This window comes from Urtica dioica, chromosome 7, assembly GCF_054948205.1.
Source record: "Urtica dioica subsp. dioica isolate 48M chromosome 7, U.dioica_male_clone48M_v1_H2, whole genome shotgun sequence".
NCBI lineage: Eukaryota > Viridiplantae > Streptophyta > Magnoliopsida > Rosales > Urticaceae > Urtica > Urtica dioica.
Genome location: NC_142762.1, coordinates 28,543,780 through 28,567,016, shown reverse-complemented (window position 1 = coordinate 28,567,016; position 23,237 = coordinate 28,543,780). Strand labels below are relative to the sequence as shown.

The following is a 23,237-nucleotide window of genomic DNA, read 5'->3' as shown; positions in this document are numbered from 1 at the left end:
CGCGGCTGTTCCGAAACTCCAGTTTTTTAGAATTCCGGATTTTCAGCCACACTACCATGAGTTATAGAACTCTAAGGAGAAAAATTTATTGAGCAAAAATGTTTTTCATAAGATTATAAACATGATGTGTAAGATTAAAATGTTTTTATTTTTGAAAGTTTAATTGAAATTGAATTTTTACAAAACTAGTTTGAATTTTGAAAAACCGTTTTCACTTTCAAACTTGAAAAATATTTTGTCATCCAAATCAAATAAATTTTCAAAATGTTTTCAAAACTATATCTATATCACATATGTTCAAAATCTATATACTCTTGAAAATTTGAGTGGGAGGTCTCTTTGTAGACAAGCCGAAAAATAAAAAGATGTGTAATCTCAAACTTTCAAGTGTTCGAGTGAGTTGAAGTTCACACTTCCCTCATGCACTTTCCCGAAATAGAAAATAGGAAAAGATCGAGTATGTACCTTGTGCCTTTATGCACTAACACTGCTCTGAACATGTCGATCTAGGATTCTCTTCTAGTTGTCCGCTCTGTCGCTCTCTAACTAGGAAATCTGTTTCCGAACTTATAAGAGTCGATGAACCAACTCTAAAAACTAAGTGGGAGGGTTATACTTGTTGTTTGTAACCCACGATCCCCAACACTAATGAAAGAAGCAATTAACGTGGGACTAAGAGCCGCTCTTGCGACCCTCTCTTAAATGGGAGTACTCCAATGCGTTTTTGCTTCGATCATTGCTCAATGAGCTACGTCCGAGAGTGAGACGATGATGACAAGGTCTCCCCTTGGGGGATTGTTTTTCAAAGTTGATCTTTTGGACTAAGTGGTTGGTTGCACACTTAGGCTCAATCCCTAGTAATCCTCCCTCGAGGCTCTGCGAAAGGATGTGAGTGATCAAACCAATTTAAAAGGTGGCTAGTCAAAATTGATGTATTGACATCTTGGCTAAGCATTAATGATGTGTCATTTACTTATAAATGGAGATTTTTTGCGGCCTTCTCTTGAGGGAGTAAATTATCGTTTTGTTTATAACACCTTTGGATTTTATAAAAGTCTTAATAAAACTTAAATCCTAAACCAAAGACTAATCATAAACTTGTTTCAACTTTTATAGGCAATATGTCTCTCGACCTTCTCTCGTTCATCCTTTCCTCGAACAAACTCGAAAACAAAAACAGCGTAGATTCGAAACATAACCTCGACATAATCCTTACCAAGCACAAATGGGTACTCACCACCCCGTGTCCTCCTCTGACGAATAATGATTCAACTCAAGAGGACAAAGACGCCTTGGCGGCCTGGCTCTGCTCCGATGAGATTGTGAGGTGCTATATCTTAGCATCAATGAACAATGTGTTGCAACAACAACATCGTGACATCGAGACTGCCGCCGACATGCTCACCAATCTCCATGAGATGTTTGAAGGGCAAAGGCGTCAAGCAAGGCAAAAAGCAGTCGGACAGTTTATGAACTGTCGCATGAAGGCTAGGACTCCTGTTGGAGACTTTATGATATTGATCATTAGTCATCTGAGTAAAAAGGAAATCCTAGGATCTGAGATTGATGGGAAGAATGTCATAGATGTGATCTTAGAAACTCTCCCCGCATATCTTGATACCTCCAAGATGAACTACTCCATTAACAAGCTAGAGTACACTGTTACCAAGCTTATGGAGGAACTTCACACTGCTGTAGGTCTCACTAAGAGAAAGAGGAATCAAGGAGAGGCACATGCTACTGAGCACAAAGCCTCCGCCTCTAGAACTAAGAAGGGACCTTACAAGGCCGATAAAAAGAACTGTCCCGCCTATCTCAAAGCAAAGGAACATAGTATTGTACTAGTTACCGAAGCATGCTTAGTAGCTGATAATGTATCAACATTGATTATTGACTCCGCTGCTACTAACCATATTTGTTGTTCCTTGAATGGTTTCAAGAAAGCCAAAAGCTTAGAGGAAGGCGAGTTCTGTTTCAAATGCGGTGATGGGAGCCTGGTGTCTGTGAAGGCTGTGGGATCCGTGACGCTGTCTTTTGAAGACCGCACTTTAAACTTGAATAATGTTTATTTTGTTCCTACATTTGGGAAGAACTTAATATCTGTTGCTCGTCTTCTTGAGCAAGATTATTGTTTAAAGTTCATTAAGAATGGAATTCGTATTTCGTTTCCTGATAATTCTTTTGTCACTGATGCATGTATGAAGAATGCTCTTTTCTACATCTATCCCACTCAACCTTCACTTTTAGACACCGAAATAGATAATTATCTAATTAGGGAGCCAAAGAGGATCAAACTTTCTGAATCCTCCTATCTAACAAAATCAACACACCTATGGCACTTAAGACTTGGTCACATCAGTCTAGATAGGATTAAGAGACTTGTGAGGGACGGTCCACTCCAAGCCTCTGCAATAGGTTCACTACCTACTTGTGAATCCTGCATAGAAGGAAAAAGGACTAAGCGACCTTTCTCCGATAAGGGCCGAAGAGCCACTGAGTTGCTGGAACTAATACATTCTGATGTATGTGGTCCGCTCAGCCAACAGGCACGTGGAGGATACGAATACTTTGTTACCTCCACCGATGATTACTCACGATATGGTTTTGTCTATTTGCTCAAACACAAATCCGAGACCTTTAACATATTTAAGGTCTTTAGGGCTTTAGTGGAAAAGCAAACTGGCAAAGTGATCAAAACCCTTCGATCTGATCGAGGTGGTGAGTATATGTCTGGAGAGTTCGATGACTTTCTTAAAGAAGAAGGTATCGCTTCTCAGCTTACCGCACCTGGCACACCTCAACAAAACGGAGTGTCAGAGAGAAGAAACCGAACTCTTATGGAAATGGTTAGATCAATGATGAGTTACTCATCACTCCCTCTTTCCTTTTGGGGATATGCCCTCGAAACAGTCGCTTATATTCTGAACCAAGTTCCGTCCAAGACGGTTCCTGGTACTCCTTATGAAAGATGGACTGGCCGTAAAGTGAATCTTGGCCGCATCAGAATTTGGGGTTGCCATGCACACGTGCTAAGGCAAAAGACTAGCAAGTTGGCTAGTATGTCAGAATTGTGCTTGTTTGTGGGATATCCAAAGGAAACCAAGGGTTTTACCTTCTATAGTCCCGAGGACGATAAGACTTTCGTTAGCACGAATGCTTGTTTCCTTGAGGAGGACTTTATGAAGGATGCAAAACCTAGAAGCAAAATTGTGCTTGAAGAAAAGTTGGGTGAGGAAGCTTCTACCTCATCTGTAAGAACTGTTCTTACCACAACTGAAACACAACCTGACTCATCAGAATCTCGTCAAGTAGTACTTCGACGTAGTGGGAGGGCTACTCAAAAGCCTGACAGGTACATGTCTTATGGAGACTCTCTTATAGCCGTCTCTGACATGGATGATCCTGTTTCCTATAGCCAAGCGATGGCTTGTTCTGAATCAAACCTTTGGCTTGACGCCATGAAAGTTGAGATGCACTCGATGTATGTCAACAAAGTCTGGAAACTTGTAGACCTTCCTGAAGGGATTAAACCCATAGGGTGTAAGTGGATATACAAGAAGAAAAGGGGTCCTGATGGGAACGTCGAGACGTTCAAAGCACGACTTGTGGCGAAGGGTTATACCCAACAAGAAGGGATTGACTATGAAGAAACCTTCTCGCAAGTCGCAATGCTTAAATCCATCCGTATACTCATATCCATAGCTGCAGCTCTCGACTATGAGATCTGGCAAATGGATGTCAAGACAGCCTTCCTGAATGGCAATCTTGACGATCGCATTTACATGGCTCAACCAGACGGTTTCGTGGAAAAAGGTCAAGAGACCAAGGTTTGTGAGTTACTTAAGTCCATTTATGGACTAAAGCAAGCATCTAGGTCATGGAATATCAGATTCGATGAAACTGTGAAAAGCTTCGACTTTGAACAGTCAATAGATGAGCCTTGTGTTTACAAGTTAATACACGAAGGCAAAGTTGTGTTTCTGGTGCTATATGTCGATGATATACTACTCATTGGTAATGACGTGGGTAAGTTATCTGAGTTTAAGGTCTGGCTGGCAAAGCAATTCGATATGAAGGATCTAGGAGAAGCCGCGTACATTCTAGGAATCCAAATCTTTCGAGATAGGAAAAACCGGACCCTTACGCTCTCTCAAGCATCTTATATTGATAAGGTAATGGATCGCTTCTCGATGCAAGACTGCAAGAAGGGCCAAACACCCTTTAGGCCTGGAGTATCACTCTCTAAGGACAAGTCACCCAAGACTGCACAAAAGATTGAAGATATGAGGAAGATTCCTTATGCCTCTGCCGTAGGAAGCCTCATGTATGCTATGTTTTGCACTAGACCTGACATCTGTTTCGCCGTTGGCGTAGTTAGCCGTTTCCAATCCAACCCTGGACCCGAGCACTGGATTGCTGTTAAGCATGCTCTTAAGTATCTTCGAAGAACTAGGAACTTGATGCTTACATACTCAGGTACTGACCTGACTATGACGGGATATACCGACTCCGATTTTCAAGCGGATAAGGATTCCAGGAAATCCACTTCGGGATCTGTGTTCATCCTTAATGGTGGAGCTGTTGTGTGGAGAAGTATTAAGCAATCTTGCATTGCTGACTCCACAATGGAAGCAGAATATGTGGCTGCTTGTGAAGCATCCAAAGAGGCTGTATAGCTTAGAAAATTCCTTAAGTATTTGGAAATTGTTCCAAACGTCGACGAGCCCATGACCCTTTATTGTGATAATAGTGGGGCTGTCGCTAACTCAAAGGAATCTCGAAGCAATAAGCGTTCTAAACATATTGAGAGGAAATACCATTTGATTCGAGAGATCGCGCAGCGCGGAGACGTAGAGGTGAAATAGATCTCTGGTAGATCCATTCACCAAGGCCCTAGCGAACAAGGTCTTCGACCAACATCGAGAGGGATTAGGCATGAACGACTACACACATCTTCTTTGAGTCAAGTGGGAGTTTGTTGTCAATGGTGCCCACAAGAAGAGTTGTAGTGTGTATTTATGTACATTTGATGTCATATAGTCTTACGAAGACTCTTGCTTGTAACTGCTTATTTATTAATAAAAGTTGAAACGTTCATTCAATCTTCCTTGTCTGAAGCTTTATGATAAAACCTTAGTCTTTAGTCCATAAACAAACTAAACAACTTACGAAGAGACAAATGTAGATTTGCATGAACAAACTCTTCGTAGTTTGCTTAAAACGATATATTCGCAATCTAAGGGTCAAAGGACTATTGACCTCAGTACGATTGTTAGGAGAATCTATGATGTCTAATAATGGGGCATTGAGAGTTGGAGACTCTATAGCTCTTCTAGGTATCTTCCGAAGGTACTGAATTGACCAGTGCACTTCTAGAGACAAGATAAGAACAAACCATTTAACCTCTTATGTCTCGAAGTCACTACGTATGAATTGCATCGTGCTTACCTTAATCCTGAAATGAGACATGTCATTTCACACCTTAGTATTCTCATTTGAGAAAGTCAGAGTTCAGACTCACTATGTGATTCCGAACAAGGCCTATTGGTGAAGTACTAAGTTGTGAGAATGTCATGAGTAACTTTGTGAAGTTCTCATAGATATGGAATTCATGTACAAGATTGTTGAAATGCAATGTATATCACCTCATGCTTTGTTCCTTGGAGTGTGAATAAATGAACTGGCCAGTGTCCAAATTGAGTCTTGACTCTTTTGGATGAAACAATGTGACTTGTTAGCTCCTCGTCAATACATTGTTTCTAACTTATTCACAAGCGACAAAGGAGTTGAGGAAATAACCGCAAGAAGGGTAAAATGGTAATTTTGTAAGTCCCGACTAGCTGATGATATTCATGAAGGGTAAACACTGATAATATTCTATGGATCCGCTCATTACAATTAGGTTGAATTCTTGAGTAGAAAATTATAAATTCATTTGAACCGAGAGATTTTCAGTGTCGACTCTTTAGTGGAGTCAGTTGGCATTAAGCTAAACTTGGAAAAGGTTTGTGAACTTTTGAGTCCAAGTATTTTAGCTCAAGCTTTGTTCATTTTGATCCATGAGGTCACTGTCACGAATCACATCGAATAGGAATAGTTAAACTGGAAGCTAAGTCAAAACAAGAACGAAAATTGTCGAAATGGTATTTTTGTCTTTTGAGACATAGGGTGAAATGAATGTCAATAAATTTTTCGACATGTTCATTTGATGACAAGTAACACTCGGCCATAATATGATTAATTGGGCCTTGTGGATTAATTTCATTTCATAAGAATTTTATTGAAAATTCTTAATGGGCATTTCTCATGTTGTCATGAACAAATGAAGAAGCTTCTAGAAGCTCCTTCTAGAGACCATTTGGGCGCCCATAATACCCATAGGAAGAGAGAATATTTTGTGCATAAATGTATCAAGATATTTGCCAAAAGAAAAAGAGGAAACAAATTTCTCATGCTTGTATAGGAAATTTCGGCCAAGGCAACCAAGAGAGAAACAAAAGAGGAAACTAATCCCTTGAGGATTTGAATGAGGTGGGCGCCTATGTTGATAGGAATGGGTAATAAAAGATTGCTCATAAAGGCTTGGAAAATAAGAGGAAACTACTTCTTTCCAAGGCCAACCCTTCTCCTATAAATAGGACCCTCATTCATCTCATTCTATTCATTCCAAAGTTTTAGAGATTGAGAGCTTCTCTCTCTAGACTTGGCCAATCCTCTCTCTCTCTCTCTCTCTCTCTCTCTCTCTCTCTCTCTCTCTCTCTCTCTCTCTCTCTCTTCAATTTTGATTTTTGTTTTGGCACCTAGGTCCTCATTTGACCTAGTGTTTAGCTCTGCGACTTCAAGACTCGTTCTTAAGTCGTGGTGTTTAAAAGTGCCCACTCGCTAATTCCTTTTATTTCGAGTGATTTAGTGATAGAAACCATCGTGGTTGCTCGAGTTGCCGAGGAAAGAAAGAGAGACGTGCTGCGAGGGAGACGAGCGTTGCAACTTTCCAAAAGCTTCTCAAAGTTCAAGCTTCAAGAAAGGTTAGTAAACTTCTATGCTCGTAATAGTTTTTATTTATATGTACTTGCTCTTTGTCTAGATTAATAAAAACCGTTTTTACTTGAAAAGAAAATTTTTAAAATTCCGCCTCTTAACGAAGCGTTAAACTTTTTCTTAAACCCTAGATCAATTCCAACATCTTGGAGCTTAAGGAAACAGGGAGTAGTTGCTCGTTCGAGTACAGAAGCAGAATATCGAGCACTGGCTCATGTGGCTGCTGAAATTCTTTGGATCAAGTCACCGCTTAGTGAGCTTCATGTCAAAGTGACCTCGACTCCGATAATTTGGTGTGACAACATTGGAGCTACTGCCATGGCTGCAAATCCAGTGTTCCACGCCCGCACCAAACACATCAAAATCGATCATGGTGGTCCAAAAGAGCATTGAGATTCACTATGTACCCACCTTAGAGCAAACTGCAGATGTGTTAACCAAAGGGCTCACAGTTCCTCAATTCCTGAAACTCAGAGACAAACTTCACGTCAAACAATCGCCGTCTCGTTTGAGGGAGGGTGTTGGAGTCAAAGATGAAGGAGGGCCCAAGGCAAGTGCGCAGGCCCAAGCCCAATTGGTTAGGAATGCAAGCGAAGATGCCACGCTGGACAAAAACGTCTAGAAGAACTATGAGCGAAGAAGTCTGTTGTATAGTCAGTTAGATATGATACTGATATATATATACTCTTGTAACAGAATAACAAATTCAAGTCAATGAATCAAGACTGAATCTCAAGGTTCTCTGAGATCAGAGCTTTTCTCTCAAACTCTCACTGTACCAAGCGTGGATTTTTTTTGGATCAAAATCCGGAGTCCAATGGAATAGGCGGAAGAGAGAAGTTCTGATTTGGTGCGAATCACATGATAAAGCAGTTGTCACATCCTCCTCGTTACGAAGAACGGTCAACACATGACGATGATCCAAGAGGCCTATAGTCGGAGAATCAGTAAATTTACAGTACAATCGATTGCCACAAAATAGGGATTTGGTGCTTGAATTGATAGAATTTCATTAGATTCAGACGAAGGCAGAGCCATCCGACGGACAATGGCAAAGGGTTTCAAAATCGCCCGTGAAAACCACTTATAAATTCTATTCAAACATTGTAATTTTTAATATAATTATAATCAATGGAGATTATGTGGCAGCGAAATCACAAAAGTAAGAAAAACGTCCTTCTCTTCTCTTTATAATTTCTCAAAAAATTAAATAAATAAAACAAAAAAGAACAACATTTGTCGTGAACACTCTCGGTATGTTCATCAGCTTTACCTCCAATTTTTACCCTTTTCTTTAAGCTCTTCTAAAACCGTAGGTGATTGGAAACACTAACTTGACCTCTCTTGTTCAAGAACCTTTTCTTGCTAGAGGATATACTCAAGTTTAAAGAGGCTATTTTGATTAAATATATTATCCATCCCCTCATCTTGGGGCCATATGGTTACTACTAGGAATTTTCATGTCTCCAAAAGTTTAAACTATATCAGATTGATGTTAAAGTTGTCTTCCTTAATGGATACTTCAATGAAGAAGTGTACGTTAAACAGCCATAAAGATTTGTTGATCCTAACCTCGCTTGTCCATTCTTAGAAAACCATTATGGTCTGCATGCACTGAATGCTTGATATGAAACGTTAACCGAATTCCTCGTACATAAGGGATATGTTCCTAGTGAAATTGAAAAATTCTATTCTTAAAAAAGAAACATGGTAAGCTTAATCGTTAAGATGTATGTTGATAACATAGTATTTGGCGAGATGTCACAAAAGATGATGGAAATTTTCATCAACCAAATGTGCGTATTATATGAAAACTCGCATATATTATTGGCTTTTAGGTTAACAGATGGAAGATTGCATCTTCATTTCTCAAAGTAAATGCGCTAAGAACATTGTAAAGAGATTTCGACTAGAGAATGTTCATCATAAGCAAACTTCTGTTGTCGCATATAATAACCTCTCCAAAGACGACAAAGGAGTTTATGTTGACCAAAACTAAGAGCAAGATAGGGAGTATCATTTACACATGGCGTACAAATTTGACATTACATTTGATGTTGGTGTTTATGCTTGCTACAAAGAAAGCCATAAGATTAGTCATCTGACCAATGTCAAGCACATCATTAGATGTAATATACTATGACCCATGCGTGAAAAATGATCACGGGGAAATCAAAAAGAGATCCGAATACCCTAGCCAACTACAGAGATCTGAAGAAAGGTAACAACACCGAAATAGATGAGATAGATTAATTAAATGTTCATATAGCTTTGAGAACAAGGAACTAGATCATGCACCAAACATCGAATATGTAAATTTGTTAGATCTAGTCACGTGTCATTTTATCTTGAATATTCCAGAGATAAAAGAGCCAAAGATAATTCCGGAGGCCCTTGATGACATTGAATGGTCTCATGCAGTTCATGATGAGATGTAAGATTGGAAGCAAACGGACTTGGGATGTGGTGCAAAGACAAAAAGATAAATCCATTGTAGACTACAAATGGGATATTCACAACCAAACACAATGCCAACATCTCTTTGAACTGTCTCACCTCGTCGCAAAAAGCTTCAATAAGTTTATGGGATCTACTATGATGATGAGAAATTTGGCCTAGTTCCAAAGATCAACATTGTTTGGGTCCTTCTTTTATTGGAAAAAAAATATGAAGTGGTAGTTACTTCAACTAGACGTAAAAAATTACTTCCTAAATGGAGATCTCGAGGAAGAAGTGTACATGAAGCTACCACCAGGTTTCGATGACGAGAGCAAGCTTGGAAAAGTGTGCTTACTCACGAAGTCTCTCTACGGGCTGAAACAATCGCCAAGAGCTTGATTCGTCGGATTCACTAGTCATATTCAGCAAGGCTACAAGTAAACTCAATCTTATCATACCATCTTCCTTAGACGACAAAGTGATAAACTTGCAATTCTAATCGTCTATGTTGACGTTATTGTGACCACAAAGAATTATAAGATTGAGATGGAAATGACCTTGTGAAATTGAAACTGGCTTAAGCATATGAAATGAAGAATTTAGGTCACTTACGCTACTTCCTAAGCATGGAGATTACAAGAGAAAAAATATTCTCTCTGTGATGCAGAAAAAGTACATGTTAGATCTTCTTAACAAAACTAGAATGATGGGCTGAAAATGTTAGATACTCCCATGAATGCAATAAGCTGAAAGCTAAAGATGACGTTAAATCAGTAGACATAGACCAATACCAAAGGATAGTGAGAAAGCTCATTTATCTTGCCTACACCAGACTCGACTTAACTTTCTCCTTCAGTTGAATTAGTCTGTTCATACATGCTCCAACAACAACACATGACCGCAGTATATTAAATTCTTCGGTATTTGAAGGGGCTGAGTTGAAGGTTTGCTTACTTTTTTAAAAACATGAAGGGGCTAAGTTGAATTCTTCATAGACACCGATGGAGAAGTTCACCAGAGGACAGACAGTCTACTTCAGGTGGTTATTTATTTGTTATGGGTAATTTGGTCACCATGGAGAAATTAGTTTGTGGTCGCAAAAAGTAATATTCAAGCTGAATTGGGAGCTCTGTCTCAAGGAATGTGAATCTTTATGGATGAAAATGTTACTAGAGAAGCTGGGAATTAGCCTAAATAATTCTATCCAAGGATCAAAATATCGTTACCGTTATTATTTTGAGACTCAAATTTTGCTGGTATAGCATTATAAACTAGTGGTATACAGATAATGAAAATGTAAATTGTGTTGTTAAAGTTACCATTGTCGTCGAGGAATACCATCAAATACCGTATTTACCGAGAGGAATCCAGCGAACAACTATTTTAAAAAATTCATACATAACATATCTACAGTATTAAAAGCTTGGAATATACAGCTTGTACAATTCGCTTAAAGTTGAGTGTTAAATGAGATTCTTTTCTTATTATTTGAGTTAGTTATAGATCAGCATCCATCCTTAAATGATTTGATAATCAATATTTTTATTATGTAGTTAATGATGTTATTCTAGTCACGCCTAGTGGTTTTCTATAAAACCATTGTAAATTATTAGTATTATGAATAAGAAAAAAACAGTTCTCCAATATCTTTTATGGTATTAAAACAAAAGAAAAACTTTGAACTATTCATGGCCAAAACAACATTTCCCGGTCTCAGTCAAGGTTTCAGAAGTTACTTCTTCAACCTCATGTCCAACCTCACTAGCTAAGTGGAAAAATAAGAAAGTTTCTTCTTCATGAGGAAGTTTAGAAGAAGAAGCTCGCAAAGGTTAAGACTATGAGAAAGTTCGTGTGGTTCCAAGTGAAAATAAGATAAATGTTGATAAAGATGTTGCGAATATTTTGATTTTCATTTTAGATGATGATAATGATGATGATGAGGAGGAGCCTATTGCTAAGCAAATCTAAGGTGGACAACAACCGGTGTTGAAGGAAAGAAGGCACCTACATCCTTGTTTCAGCCGATAGTTTATGTTGTCAGTCTCACAAGAGTGTTATCAAGTGGTAATATGTCTTCAGCAGAAGAATTACTATTGATAAGGAGTTTTTTTTACTCTTCTCAAGGGTTTTATGAGCTCATGAACTTGATGAGTAATGCTCAATTGCTGAAGAATGTCACAAATTAAACTTGTCTTAGAGTTTATTGTAAATCCTCTCAACGGTTTCAACCAAGTCTGACAGACCCAACTACATGAAGGTTCATCTTCGTAGTCACCTATTTTCTTTCTCTCTCTTTGTCATCAATAAGTACCATGGAAGGGCTCATACTATAAATGCCAATAGACTTCCATCATTGTGTGACATTGTATAATGAAAACATATATTGTATAATGACATTGTGTGACATTAGAGAAATAGAGAAACATATATTTATAAAAGTATAATGAAAACATCGCATCTCATAAATTAGTGTTAGACATACCGACACCTTGTTCGTATCTTAAAACAACCCTCATTTATATGACAATCTCACCCACATCCACACATCGAATCAGTGTGTGTCTGTTTGACCGGCACTTGACGTCCACCACAAGTTGTGTCCATGCTCGTGTCCGCGCCAACGCTGCATCTAAACTCATGTCCATGGCATGATATCCACAATGCGCCCCTTCTATATCTCGATTCTTTTCAAAAGCCTGAAGTTTTACCCGCATCACGGTTCATCCCGGTCCACATATTGCTCGCTTCCAATGCTCATAATTTATCTTAGTGTCCCAACTCACATCCCAATCGCATCATGGCCTCATATTTGTTCAACATCTTGGCCTCGTTGGAGTACCACGTCAGAATTCAGTCTCTTCCCACCTCAATATATTCCCTTGTAAAATAAGTCCCAAGGCACCATGCAACATGACAACAATCAAACAAAGCTTCAAAGACCGCGGGGGCCTAAGCACATGCACCTCGTGGACCATTCCACGAGTCCACATACAACAGCCCGTGCCGTTCCATGTCCAAGACCGCATCCCAACCACGAAACCTCGTGAACCATCCCACGAGTCCATACACCGTGTCCTAGTCACGACATTTCGCGGACTATTTTACAAGTTTGAAATCAGTGCCACCTTGTCGACCATCATGCAAGGCAAAAGATCGTGATCAACATAAACATCACCTCACGGAACCAACCTGCAAAATCAAAGGTCGCGACACAGCAACATATAATAGGCCGTCCTACAAAGTCAAGGATGGTTCAAATACATTCGGGGTTAACTACCACGAAATGGACACATTTTTTTTTAAATACATGGCATTTGAAACTATTACTGGAATACATCATGATTTCTGACAAAATGCTCTTGAGATTATACCTCATACCTACTGTCTAAGCTTTTTTTTCTTTTTTTGGTGAATATTATCTTTGCCCTACCATTGTTAGCAGTATGAAAAAGAACTACTTTTTTAGGCAAAGATGACAATTTGAAGGGCACCTCAAAAAATTGTAGGTGAAGTATAATAAAATAAAATTGAAATAACTTGGGAAATTTCGAAGATAACTTTCGAGTAGGCCAAATTTCATTTGTTCAGCAAATAATGCAGTTAAGACTAAACATTTTGCTTGTCTACGCACCAAAAAAAAAACACACACACACACACACACAATAAAAGAAACAGCTCCCTCATAAATCGCATCCTAATTTTTCTTAGAAATTTATTTAAATTGATATTAAATATCTCAAACACAATATCAAGTCGGTGCCAAACTCTTTTCTTCCTGAACGGGACTGCGACTGTTCAATGGCACAACAACAATTTGTTCAAAGTTTTTATATTGTCTGCACCTGTTTCTTCAGGTGCCTAAAAGAAAAGGTTACATTTGCATTCGGAAATATATAAATCCGACTTAGAAAATGGTTAACATGGGTTCTCCAGATTCCTTAATGGCTTCTTACAATCAGCTGAATCGCCCATCATAGGAAATGTATAAAATAAATAATAAAAAACAGTAGCTCTTCATCTTTGGCAAAATGTAATGTCATCAAATTAAAAAGACGACCTAAGAGCCTCTCTCTATATCATCTATAATCACTCCAAGTCGCTGCATCAGTATACTCTTATGATCACCAATTGTTTTTTTTTTTCTTTTTTCTCTAATTATCAGCTTACCCATCATCTGAAAATAATAGAATCAACAATCTTGGAATTGGATTCACTACAAATTCAGCAGGACTTCCTTAAAAACTACTGTACAAGAAATTACGGAAAGCATTTCTTCAGCATCACATCTGGCAAGCCCTGGGCTTAAACCGATAGCTCCGAGAAACCAAACCCTAAAAATCATGACAATGATATCAATGTACATCAAACTTGACCAAAGCAAAACAATTGAAATTATCAGACTAATTAGAAGTGACCGGTTTCATTCTGTGAATGCAAGTACCATTGAATTTTGATGGTAATTGATTCGTGTTGAGCAAAAACTTACTGTACTTGTAGTTACTCTAAGAGACATACCAATGGTAAATGAAAACTTAAAAAAAAAATTAAAAAAAAAGAGAGAGATTCTACACCTTATTCTTTATGAGTGACATATCAATGAATCCTATTTGACAGTGACTGTCACCCAAAGAAGCCACCATCAAAATACCTCCAGCCCGCGATCAGCCCAAGCTCTTGCTCAGAAAAATGAGAATCAGTATGATAGCAGAGAGTTCAAGAATCAACCTTGGACCCGTAAAGTGTTCAAATATTTTCTGCAACCTGTAAGTTCAACCAGTACACAGCTGCTGAAGCCTGTTATCCATTTAAAAAGGCCTTCATCAAAGTCAGAAAAGAGTTAAAGTAATTGTACAAACGTCTAATCAAAGATTTAGTTACATTACAGCAAGTTTTCAGTGGTAACACTGCAAATTATTTGCAGTAAAGGTGCTTCTATAAATACGATAAAATGATGGCCCATATTTAACTTGAGCTACAAAAGAAGTTATAGTCTCCCAAAACTCACATGTCAACTTCAAATAATAAAAAAATAGGGACCCGACGCACATCATGATCCAAGAGAAAACAGAGATTGTGCAACTTTACGGATTATACATCTACCAAACTCAAGCTTCAGAAGTTCTTATCCGTACAACGAAACCAATGCCCACGGGAAACATGTCAACTGTTATTGTGTAGCGCTTATTTTAAAAACTTTGCAATTCGATATGGTATCATCTCTCTAGTTGTCAATTTACACAGAAATCTAGATATCCAAACTTCCAGAAATGCGTTTTAGGTCACTACATGTAAGACATAACAGAGCATGTTTCAACGCAACTAGTTGGCTAAACAAGCTAAAACCATCTCTTTGATAGAGTAAATGCAATTCATGATATTCATCAACTTATTGGACGGTTGGTTTGCTTATTGTTTAAATGTGATGAAAGACAGACACCTTTGCCTTTTGGTTATCTAAAATGGCCAATACAATTTAGCAATTTGGATAGATATATACACCCAAAATACCTAAGAATTGCTTCTCCCACATCAAAAGCATCATAAAAGACTGCAACGGAGTCCACCATTGTTGGTCAAGATAAATCTACATTCTGCAATTTAGAACGAGCAATGATGTGACGCAAACTTAATAATGCTTACCAGCTTTCTTGACTCGAACTGCTGTCTCCATTATTTATTTCCTCCCTTGCAAGTTCCTCTAAAATGGCACGTTGTCTTTCATTTAATTGACTGCCAAAATGGCGAACAAGGGAATTTCAAATCAAAGTTAAAAGCATCTAGCGTAGGAAATCAGAAGCGTGTGATACAATGGACCGAGACATGTCTCTAAATTGCTTCTGCCTAGCAAGTTAAACGTACTTTATGTATATTTGAAAAAGAGTACCGATTATATCTGTTCGCACATTATTATTATTATAATATATATATATATATATATATATATGTATATAAAGCAAACCCGTTTTTCACTATTCACCTAGAAACATTTTCCTGTTATGTCTACTTTTTTTAAAATTGCATAAATAACAGAATGGCGGGGAAGTGAACAGTACCCGACGACATTCTGGGATGGATGTAGACCCATCGGGCAGGGAAAATCATTCCGGTAATCAAGTACGAAATTCCAGAAACGACTTTAAAAAATAAACTTACAAAATTCCAGAAAAGACTTTAAAAACGAAAATTCCAGAAACAACTCTAAAAAGCGAAAATTCCAGAAACGACTCTAAAAATGAAAATATCCTAAACTAACTTTAAAACGATAACAATTATTAGCCGATTAATAGTTTTATAATTCAAATTACTTATGCCCGGTACAATTATTGAAAACTAATGAACATATAAGTAATGATGTTGGTTAATCATAATTTTTGTGTTGCTAAAACAAAATTTAAAAAAAAAAAAAATTGTGTTCATAAACTTACTATTTCTAATATTTCTTTATATCTGAGTTATTATTTAATTAAAATGGTTTTAAATATATATTAAAAAGTGGTAAAAAAAATGCTAACTTTTACGTATGACAAGTGACGACCAACAATTGCAAACCGTTCACATTATTATCTAAATTAAAATTTATCAAGCCTCCTGGGCAACGCCTATATGTATAAGAAAGACATCTAAACACAAATATTATTCATTCGTACTGATTTTTTTTATCAGAAAGATAAAAAAAAATATTTCTATCAAACTTTAAATACATTTTTTTCAAACTTAAATATTTTTTGACATATCTCTATATATTTTTTACTCCAGACTAAAATATATTAATTATTTCGCAGTAACGCGCGAAGCATATTGTGTATTGAATAAAAGAGCACCGTTTAATATAATCATGGTTTTTTAAAGTTGCCCGCATATCATTTCAACTGGAAACTAATACAAAACAATGGAAGAAAAGAGTAGCCAACATTAAAATTTAAGTATAAATATTTTATGAGAAAAGGCAGTCTCTTGATTAACTTTAAAATGAGTCAAAAACATCCCAATAAATTATATAAGAGCTGAAACAGTGGCCCGTAGAAATTATCAACATAGCGAACTAACACCTTGGCTAGATTGAAAGAACGGTAAAAAGAGAGAAACATTAGCAAGGGAAGCCTTAAAACGAAACAAATGATCATAATTCTCGAAGTAGTTGGGTTTGTGAAAGTAGGAAATAAATACTTTTTTCCATTTTTTTAATTTGGTCTGAAATTAAGTTGGAAGGCTGGAAAAATTTGAAAATTAAACTCACTTTCCCTTTTACAACAAACTTAAATTTTGCAAATACAATTGATTTAAAGCTTAATTTAGTTTTTTTTTTTAATCGAATATTATTTTCCTGCTAAAATCTTCTCCACTACAAAAGAAAAAGACTGTGTTCCCTCTCACCAATCAGAGAGAGAGAGAGAGAGAGAGCTTACGTAGGCAAGTTGATGCGGAACCTCACGTATTGATCTCCGCGATTAATGAAGAAGCCCTGCTTTGCCAATCCTGATGCACTGCAATAGTTAAGATATATTGAAGGAAAAAAGGAGAACGCAATGAGAACCACAAGAAATAATTTGGTAACCTTTTCCTCTTAGAAGTAGAAGCTGTCCAGGCTGAACTCCCTTGGGTATCTGAGATGATCAAATTTGCAACAAAAAACAGTAAGCCTACTTGCAAGGGCTCATGATAGTACATGCGGTCCAGCACTTTCTTTTGCACTAGCATATAGCTACAAGGTTGGATTCATATAAGGAAAATACATCAAGATGTATGTGACAAATTTAACTGACAATACAGAGGAAATAAAAAAAAGCTTGATTTAAGGGTTCAAAGTTTGCAATGCTTCTGTTATGAATTTGGGTAGTATTTATTGAATCTCTGGATAATTCTATAAACCCGGGGCTCTCCACAATTCTTCAAAACTTTTTCACGAAATGATTCGATGCCTTTCTCCCACAATTCCCTTCTATCTAAAGAGTAATATAACTTATTTGTAATAATACTATATCAATTCCAAAACTATCTATTATTATCTAAAACTCCCCCTTATATCTAACATCCTAACAACTTCATGTAGAGAAACACTTCAGAGGTTGTTTGGGCACGGATTATTTTTTTGTTCCGATGTCATTTTGTCTCCCTTTAGGATGCCTTTACATCCAACCCCGCTTAGTTACCTTCAGTACCAAATTGCAGACCTCAAAAACCCTTATTCTTTAAATAAGTATAGCCAAAACTACGGGAGATATTCATAGTACTGACACCACCAGATTAAAATTACATGACATTGCCAAGTTTCCGATATCCAGCAAACTTAATCTCTTTTCAACCCGTTTTCTCTTGGTATGTTGTTTAGTACCCACACAGACTCAATACTTACCTAGACATGTTCACAACTTCATACAATGTAATAGGTACAAGAATGAAGGGAAATTTCACTTTCAACAATAACATTTTTTATAAGAAACAGCAACCTTTTATTGATACAGCTCCTTTCAATAACATTTGTAAAATGAACGGAAAAATAAAAAAAATAAAAATAAATAAAAAAAAATTATCATCTTACTTTTACTTGTGTTTTCCCAGATAAAGTTGGAACCTCTACATTACCACCAAGGATTGCCTGGAATTATATTCAAAACATGAGATATTCACGCAAACACTTAGTCCGGGCATATAATCAACTCATGCAAAAAAATATAAAAAAACAAACAGTCTCACCTGTGTAAAGCTGATATTACAGTCCACATAAACATCTGCCCCATCCCTAGCAAAGATAGAATCTTCTGCAACCTACATTACCAAGCGCAAGGAAGTCAAAATGACTGGCTGCTTTCTTATAGGGTCAATTAAAGTACCAGAAATTTTTTATTTCTCCACTTCCACATTCCCAAGTACCGACTTCAGAGAATACAATTACCAAGTTAGCATCCAAGCGAAATGGTAGAACAATAAGCATCTTAACCATACTCCCCCTTTTTATGTATTTGAAATTCCCTCACAACCATTCTCTTTCCCCCAAAAAGGAGAATATTTCAAACATTTCTATTATTTCTACAGCATTATCATTGAACCGCAACTACATGCACTGAATTCCAACAAACATCCAATGCAGGTACAGAAGTACTGCACCTTTAGCTTAAGGAGTAATGAACCAGGCTCGCTTCCTTGTCCACCAGAATTTCCAGCCCCCGGAACACGTATTGTATCACCAGAATTAACACCTGCTCCAGATCAACAACAAAACTTGAGGGAAAAAAGAACTATAAATAAATAGCTTGCTCTAAATATATATGAATCCCACGGCCCACCAAAAAAACAGAAGTAAATATATATTTCTAAATATCAAATAATTTATATTACAAGCTAAGGGACAGACTGCAATAGCTATCATGTTCGTTCTCTTACAGCTTGAGGAAAAGGAAAATTCAGTTGATTGTCCCATATTCAAATAACTTCCATGTCCTAAAAGGTTTGTATAAGAGCATCATACTCGTAAAGGTGCCTTCGGCATCAAGAATCACTAGGACTCTAAAGGGAAGTGTGATGACACAAAGAAAGGACCAGTGAAGAATGACTACTGAAATAACGGTCACGATCATAAGCAAGCAACTATCTATTTATCCCAGTTTTGTTTTCAACCATTTAAAGGGGGACATTACAGACCAACTAATTTCAAAGAGCATAAGTGTTAAATGACCTGCAGGTAATGTAACATCCACTGTCATAAGCCCTTCAATTGCACCAGATCCTTTGCATGACCCACAATGTTCCTGCAATAGATGATAGTAAAAAAAAATCTTAATATTAATTTTTTTTCTTCTAAAAGAAACAAAAACTCCACCAGATGTTTTACTGAAATTGGCACCATCCCACCTTGACTACTTGGCCCGATCCTCTACAGGTACTGCATGTTGATGTGAATGGGGGAATGGTTACCTGGGGAAAGATGTACCTGGTATTATTCACTATTTAATGATGAACTTTTTTGGAATGGCAAAATAAAGAGCAATTACTCACTAGTCATCAACAAATATACAAAACACTTACCCTCCCGATACCTCGACAAGTACGACAAACTTGTCTCTTGGCATTGAGTGGATAGCCAAGCCCCTCTGCACAACGACAGACAAATAGAGAGGGAGATGAAATTTAATATTTCAGAACAAGGAAATGATATATTATGCATGCAAATATCATGTAGTTGTATGACACAAGAACGAGTAAGAAGAACCATCTATCTGTATAAGGATATTCATTCAGAATAATGAGTATCCTGGGCTCCTAAAAAGAAGGGAAACTGTTGTATGATCACAATCTGCAATGCTATCTTTACTTACGACAGGTAGTGCAGGGACCATATGATTTGAAAGAGAGATTCTTTTTGCATCCATTAGCAGCTTCAAAAAAAGATAGTGATAACTCCATCTATAAAAAGGAAATACCGGAATGTTAATACTTGAGCTCTAAAATACAGTGACTGAGAAACCATTTAAATTACGATCCAGATGGTATTCAAGCAAACCTGGATATCAGAAGAAAAACGATCATGCTCGTGTTCGAAGATCTGCCATGACAAGCACGTCAGTTTTATACAATAAAATAAAAATGCAATTTTTAGATAAATATGAAATATCTGTTAGCAGTTGTAAAAGAAAATAAAACATAAAAGAACCTTATAGTACCTCCGAGAATATTTTACGGAATGAACCCGAGAAATTATGGGTTTGATAGCTATGACCAAACCCCCCTGCATCACCAGCACTGAATCCTGTATTTTTCGATCTATAGGTGCCCATCTATTATCAGGAAAAAAAAAAAAAAAAAAAAAAGGCATGGGAGAGTAAGACAAAGGAACAAGGCCTTTTAGTCGCGGAAAATTTAAAGAAAGTATTTGTCGCATCTTAAAGCGTTTAAGGTATAGAGAGGATTTTACCCTGTCATAATTTTCTCTCTTCTCGGAATCTTGCAACGTCTGCAATTAAGAAACAGATCATGAAAAAAAAAAATAAATAAATAAATAAAAAAATAAAAAAATCATTTACATTCCTGAAAAGATAACAGTCACACATACATAAAGCTAAACTTTGTTCAAATAGATTGTTTGCATTAAAACAGCATATGATACAACACCATTTAGAATAACATTAATAATAATAATCTTAAGTGTCGTGCCAGGACATTGTTGATAGCACTTCCTTTCTGTTTTACTCACTAAAGACTCACAAGAGCACCGCCGCATAAATCAAGAGAAATCAACAATCTTTTATCCAAGTACAAAGCTGACATTGAATTCCCACCATTTACTATTTGAACTAGAAAATATATCTAGCTACCGCTATGATCACACGAGAAAAACGAGATTACAAAGTAGATAAAAGTCTATGTGTTTACGGACCTCATAAGCCTCTCTTATCTCTTGAAATTTCCTCTTTGCAGAACGATTGTATTTATTAGCATCTGGATGGTATTTCTTTGCAAGCTGCAAAAAAAATTCCTAACTCAACAACCTCAAACAGACAGACAAACACTTGACTTTCCGACTAAAGTCACACAATTATCAGAGAGAAGAAAAAAATGTGCGCATTGTATGTAAAATTCTAACTCACTGCATGAAAAGCCTTTTTGATGTCATTTCCAGTAGCGTCGCGAGGGACACCGAGAATTTCATAGTAGTCTCGTTCGGCCGAACAATTGAATCCTTAAAAACAAAAACAAAACCTGAATCCATTGGCATCGCATAAATGTAACAGCTAATTACAATAAATAAATAAATAAGTAAGTTGTTCGCACTAACCTGAAGCATGAAAACATCGAATCTGAAACAAGGCCGTAGCGAAATCCACTTCCCGTCGTCCATTTACAGTTCCGCAACAATGCAGACCTGATACGAACAGGAAAAAAAAAACAATATGTGTAAATGAAGAAGCAATTGGTTGATTGATTCACTAGGCCAAGTGCTATTCGTGTACGTACCTCGATCGCGAAATGAGCCGGTTCCTCCGAGCCGAGCCGCCACCAAATGACGCCGAAACTGCGATACAACAGTAAAGCTAGAATTAGCAGACCATAAGAGATTGATGATCTGAGGGATTTTGGCTATATACCGCGCCTAGCCAACTCAGTCGGCTCATTTCATGGAAGATTTGAAGGTTAGATTTTAGCTTGGAATCCGTCGGAAGAAGGAGAAGTTGGGGTAGGTATTACATGCTTTATTTTTGTTCGGAAGGGTTTTATCGGGGCTTAAGAAATAGTCAATTGACATGTCGTTTTAGTCGAATACAAAAGCCATCTAAAATCTTATATCTCTACCGATTAAATCGATCATTGAAATCAACTCTTGTGATGACCAACCCCGCCAAAATTCTCAAAGGTCGGTCTGAGGTTTGATAGGATTGAACCGAACTATAAATCATTAGTGTTAATCCTTTAAAAATTAAAGATGAAATAATACACCCTACATTTTAACGTATTAAGGAAAAATGGTACAAAATAGTCGTTTGAAACTTATTGATTAGCAAAATAGGTTAAATTTCAATTTTTCAACAAAAGTAATCATATTTACGTTTTCAAAAGTTTTTTAACAGTTAAAATTAAAAAAAATTACGATTAATATAAGCAATTTATCACTTTCAAATAAAATTAATCTTGAGGTTAAAAAAAATTGAAACCAAATTATTGCACATTTTGGCTATTTCACTAAATTAAGGTAAATATTAGCTATTTTGAAAATTCACAACTTTAAATTAGCTATTTAACTACATCACCCTTAATTGAGGCTATACGGAGACTAGTATCATAGTATGTAGTTTTTAATATGCAGACAACATAAGCACCACCTTAATTATTTTTATACAATGCTTATAATATATAGGACGGGCTAGGTATCTAGCCCAAACAGCCTCATATTTTAAAATTATAGTCTAACTATTAATATATTTAGGAAAATAGCCAATTTGTTATAATAACATTTCAATATTTCAATAATACCCTTAAGGGTTGTTATTATTAACTGTCAGAGCAAATAATATTAACGGTGACAAGAAAAATAGTAAATCTCATTACCCGTAACGAGAACAACAGTAAATCTTATTAACTGTAACAAGAACAACGATAAATCTTATTAACTGTCATCTCCGCCGTCTCCGGCGTCGGAATCCGAGTTTTCATCAAAGTTTCAAACGGTGAAATCTCAACCCTAACTTCCGATCCGAACGCTTTCGTTAACTGGATCGCCTCCAATGTTGTTCCATTCTCCGGCGAAGTCTCGCTCATCTACATCGAAAATGAAGTCGTGATATTCGGCGACGAAGCTCTCAAATCTTAGCTTCTTGCGTTGATTTCAAGACTGGACTTGCGACCTTCAAACAGTCGAATAGGTGCAGCTGCGGGACTCGCTGATGTTCGAGATCGTTTCTGGAGGGGAATCTTCACGGTCAATCGAATTAATTTTCTCAGCTAATCCGATTAACTATCACATTTAATATGCAGAACTGGACTTGCAACCTTCGAACTAGCAGATCGGCGTAACCGCGAGACTCGAGAGTTCGAAATCTTTTTTGGAAGAGGTTCATCATAGTTAATCAGATTAATTGTGACAGTCAGTCGGGATTTACTATGACAGTCACTTGGATTAATTGTCGAACAAAAAATCCTAGAATCTGAAATCGCAGCCAAGTCATCGTCCTCTCGTCGGGCTGGATCTCTCCACTGTCCAATTCCGACTCGAAATCGGCGATCCTCAGGCCGCCAAGGTCAAAACCTTCGGTTTCATTAGGCTTGAGCTC

The 23,237-nt window shown here is 37.1% G+C and overlaps 1 protein-coding gene across 2 annotated transcripts; it reads right to left on the bottom strand.

The window, feature by feature from the left end:
* Window positions 1–13,162: 13,162 nt before the first annotated feature.
* ATJ1 (DNAJ heat shock family protein) lies at window positions 13,163–21,735 on the bottom strand. Of its 2 annotated transcripts, XR_016300338.1 has the most exons (20): window positions 21,558–21,734; window positions 21,427–21,484; window positions 21,248–21,334; window positions 21,060–21,151; window positions 20,849–20,932; window positions 20,387–20,425; window positions 20,136–20,249; window positions 19,976–20,017; window positions 19,791–19,878; window positions 19,501–19,565; window positions 19,327–19,389; window positions 19,151–19,223; window positions 18,583–18,674; window positions 18,172–18,243; window positions 18,017–18,073; window positions 17,033–17,081; window positions 16,884–16,953; window positions 15,118–15,207; window positions 14,049–14,238; window positions 13,163–13,808 (listed from the first exon to the last, which is right to left on the bottom strand). XR_016300338.1 is itself a non-coding variant. In XM_089621281.1 (19 exons), exons 1-19 carry the CDS (start codon window positions 21,582–21,584, stop codon window positions 14,247–14,249), a joined length of 1,287 nt encoding a protein of 428 aa, XP_089477407.1. In that variant the 5' UTR covers window positions 21,585–21,735; the 3' UTR covers window positions 14,052–14,246. The 2 variants fall into 2 exon arrangements, 1 of the variants encoding a protein (XP_089477407.1); XM_089621281.1 differs by lacking the exon at window positions 13,163–13,808 and having other exon boundaries at window positions 14,052–14,271; window positions 21,558–21,735.
* Between the last annotated feature and the right edge of the window lie 1,502 nt (window positions 21,736–23,237).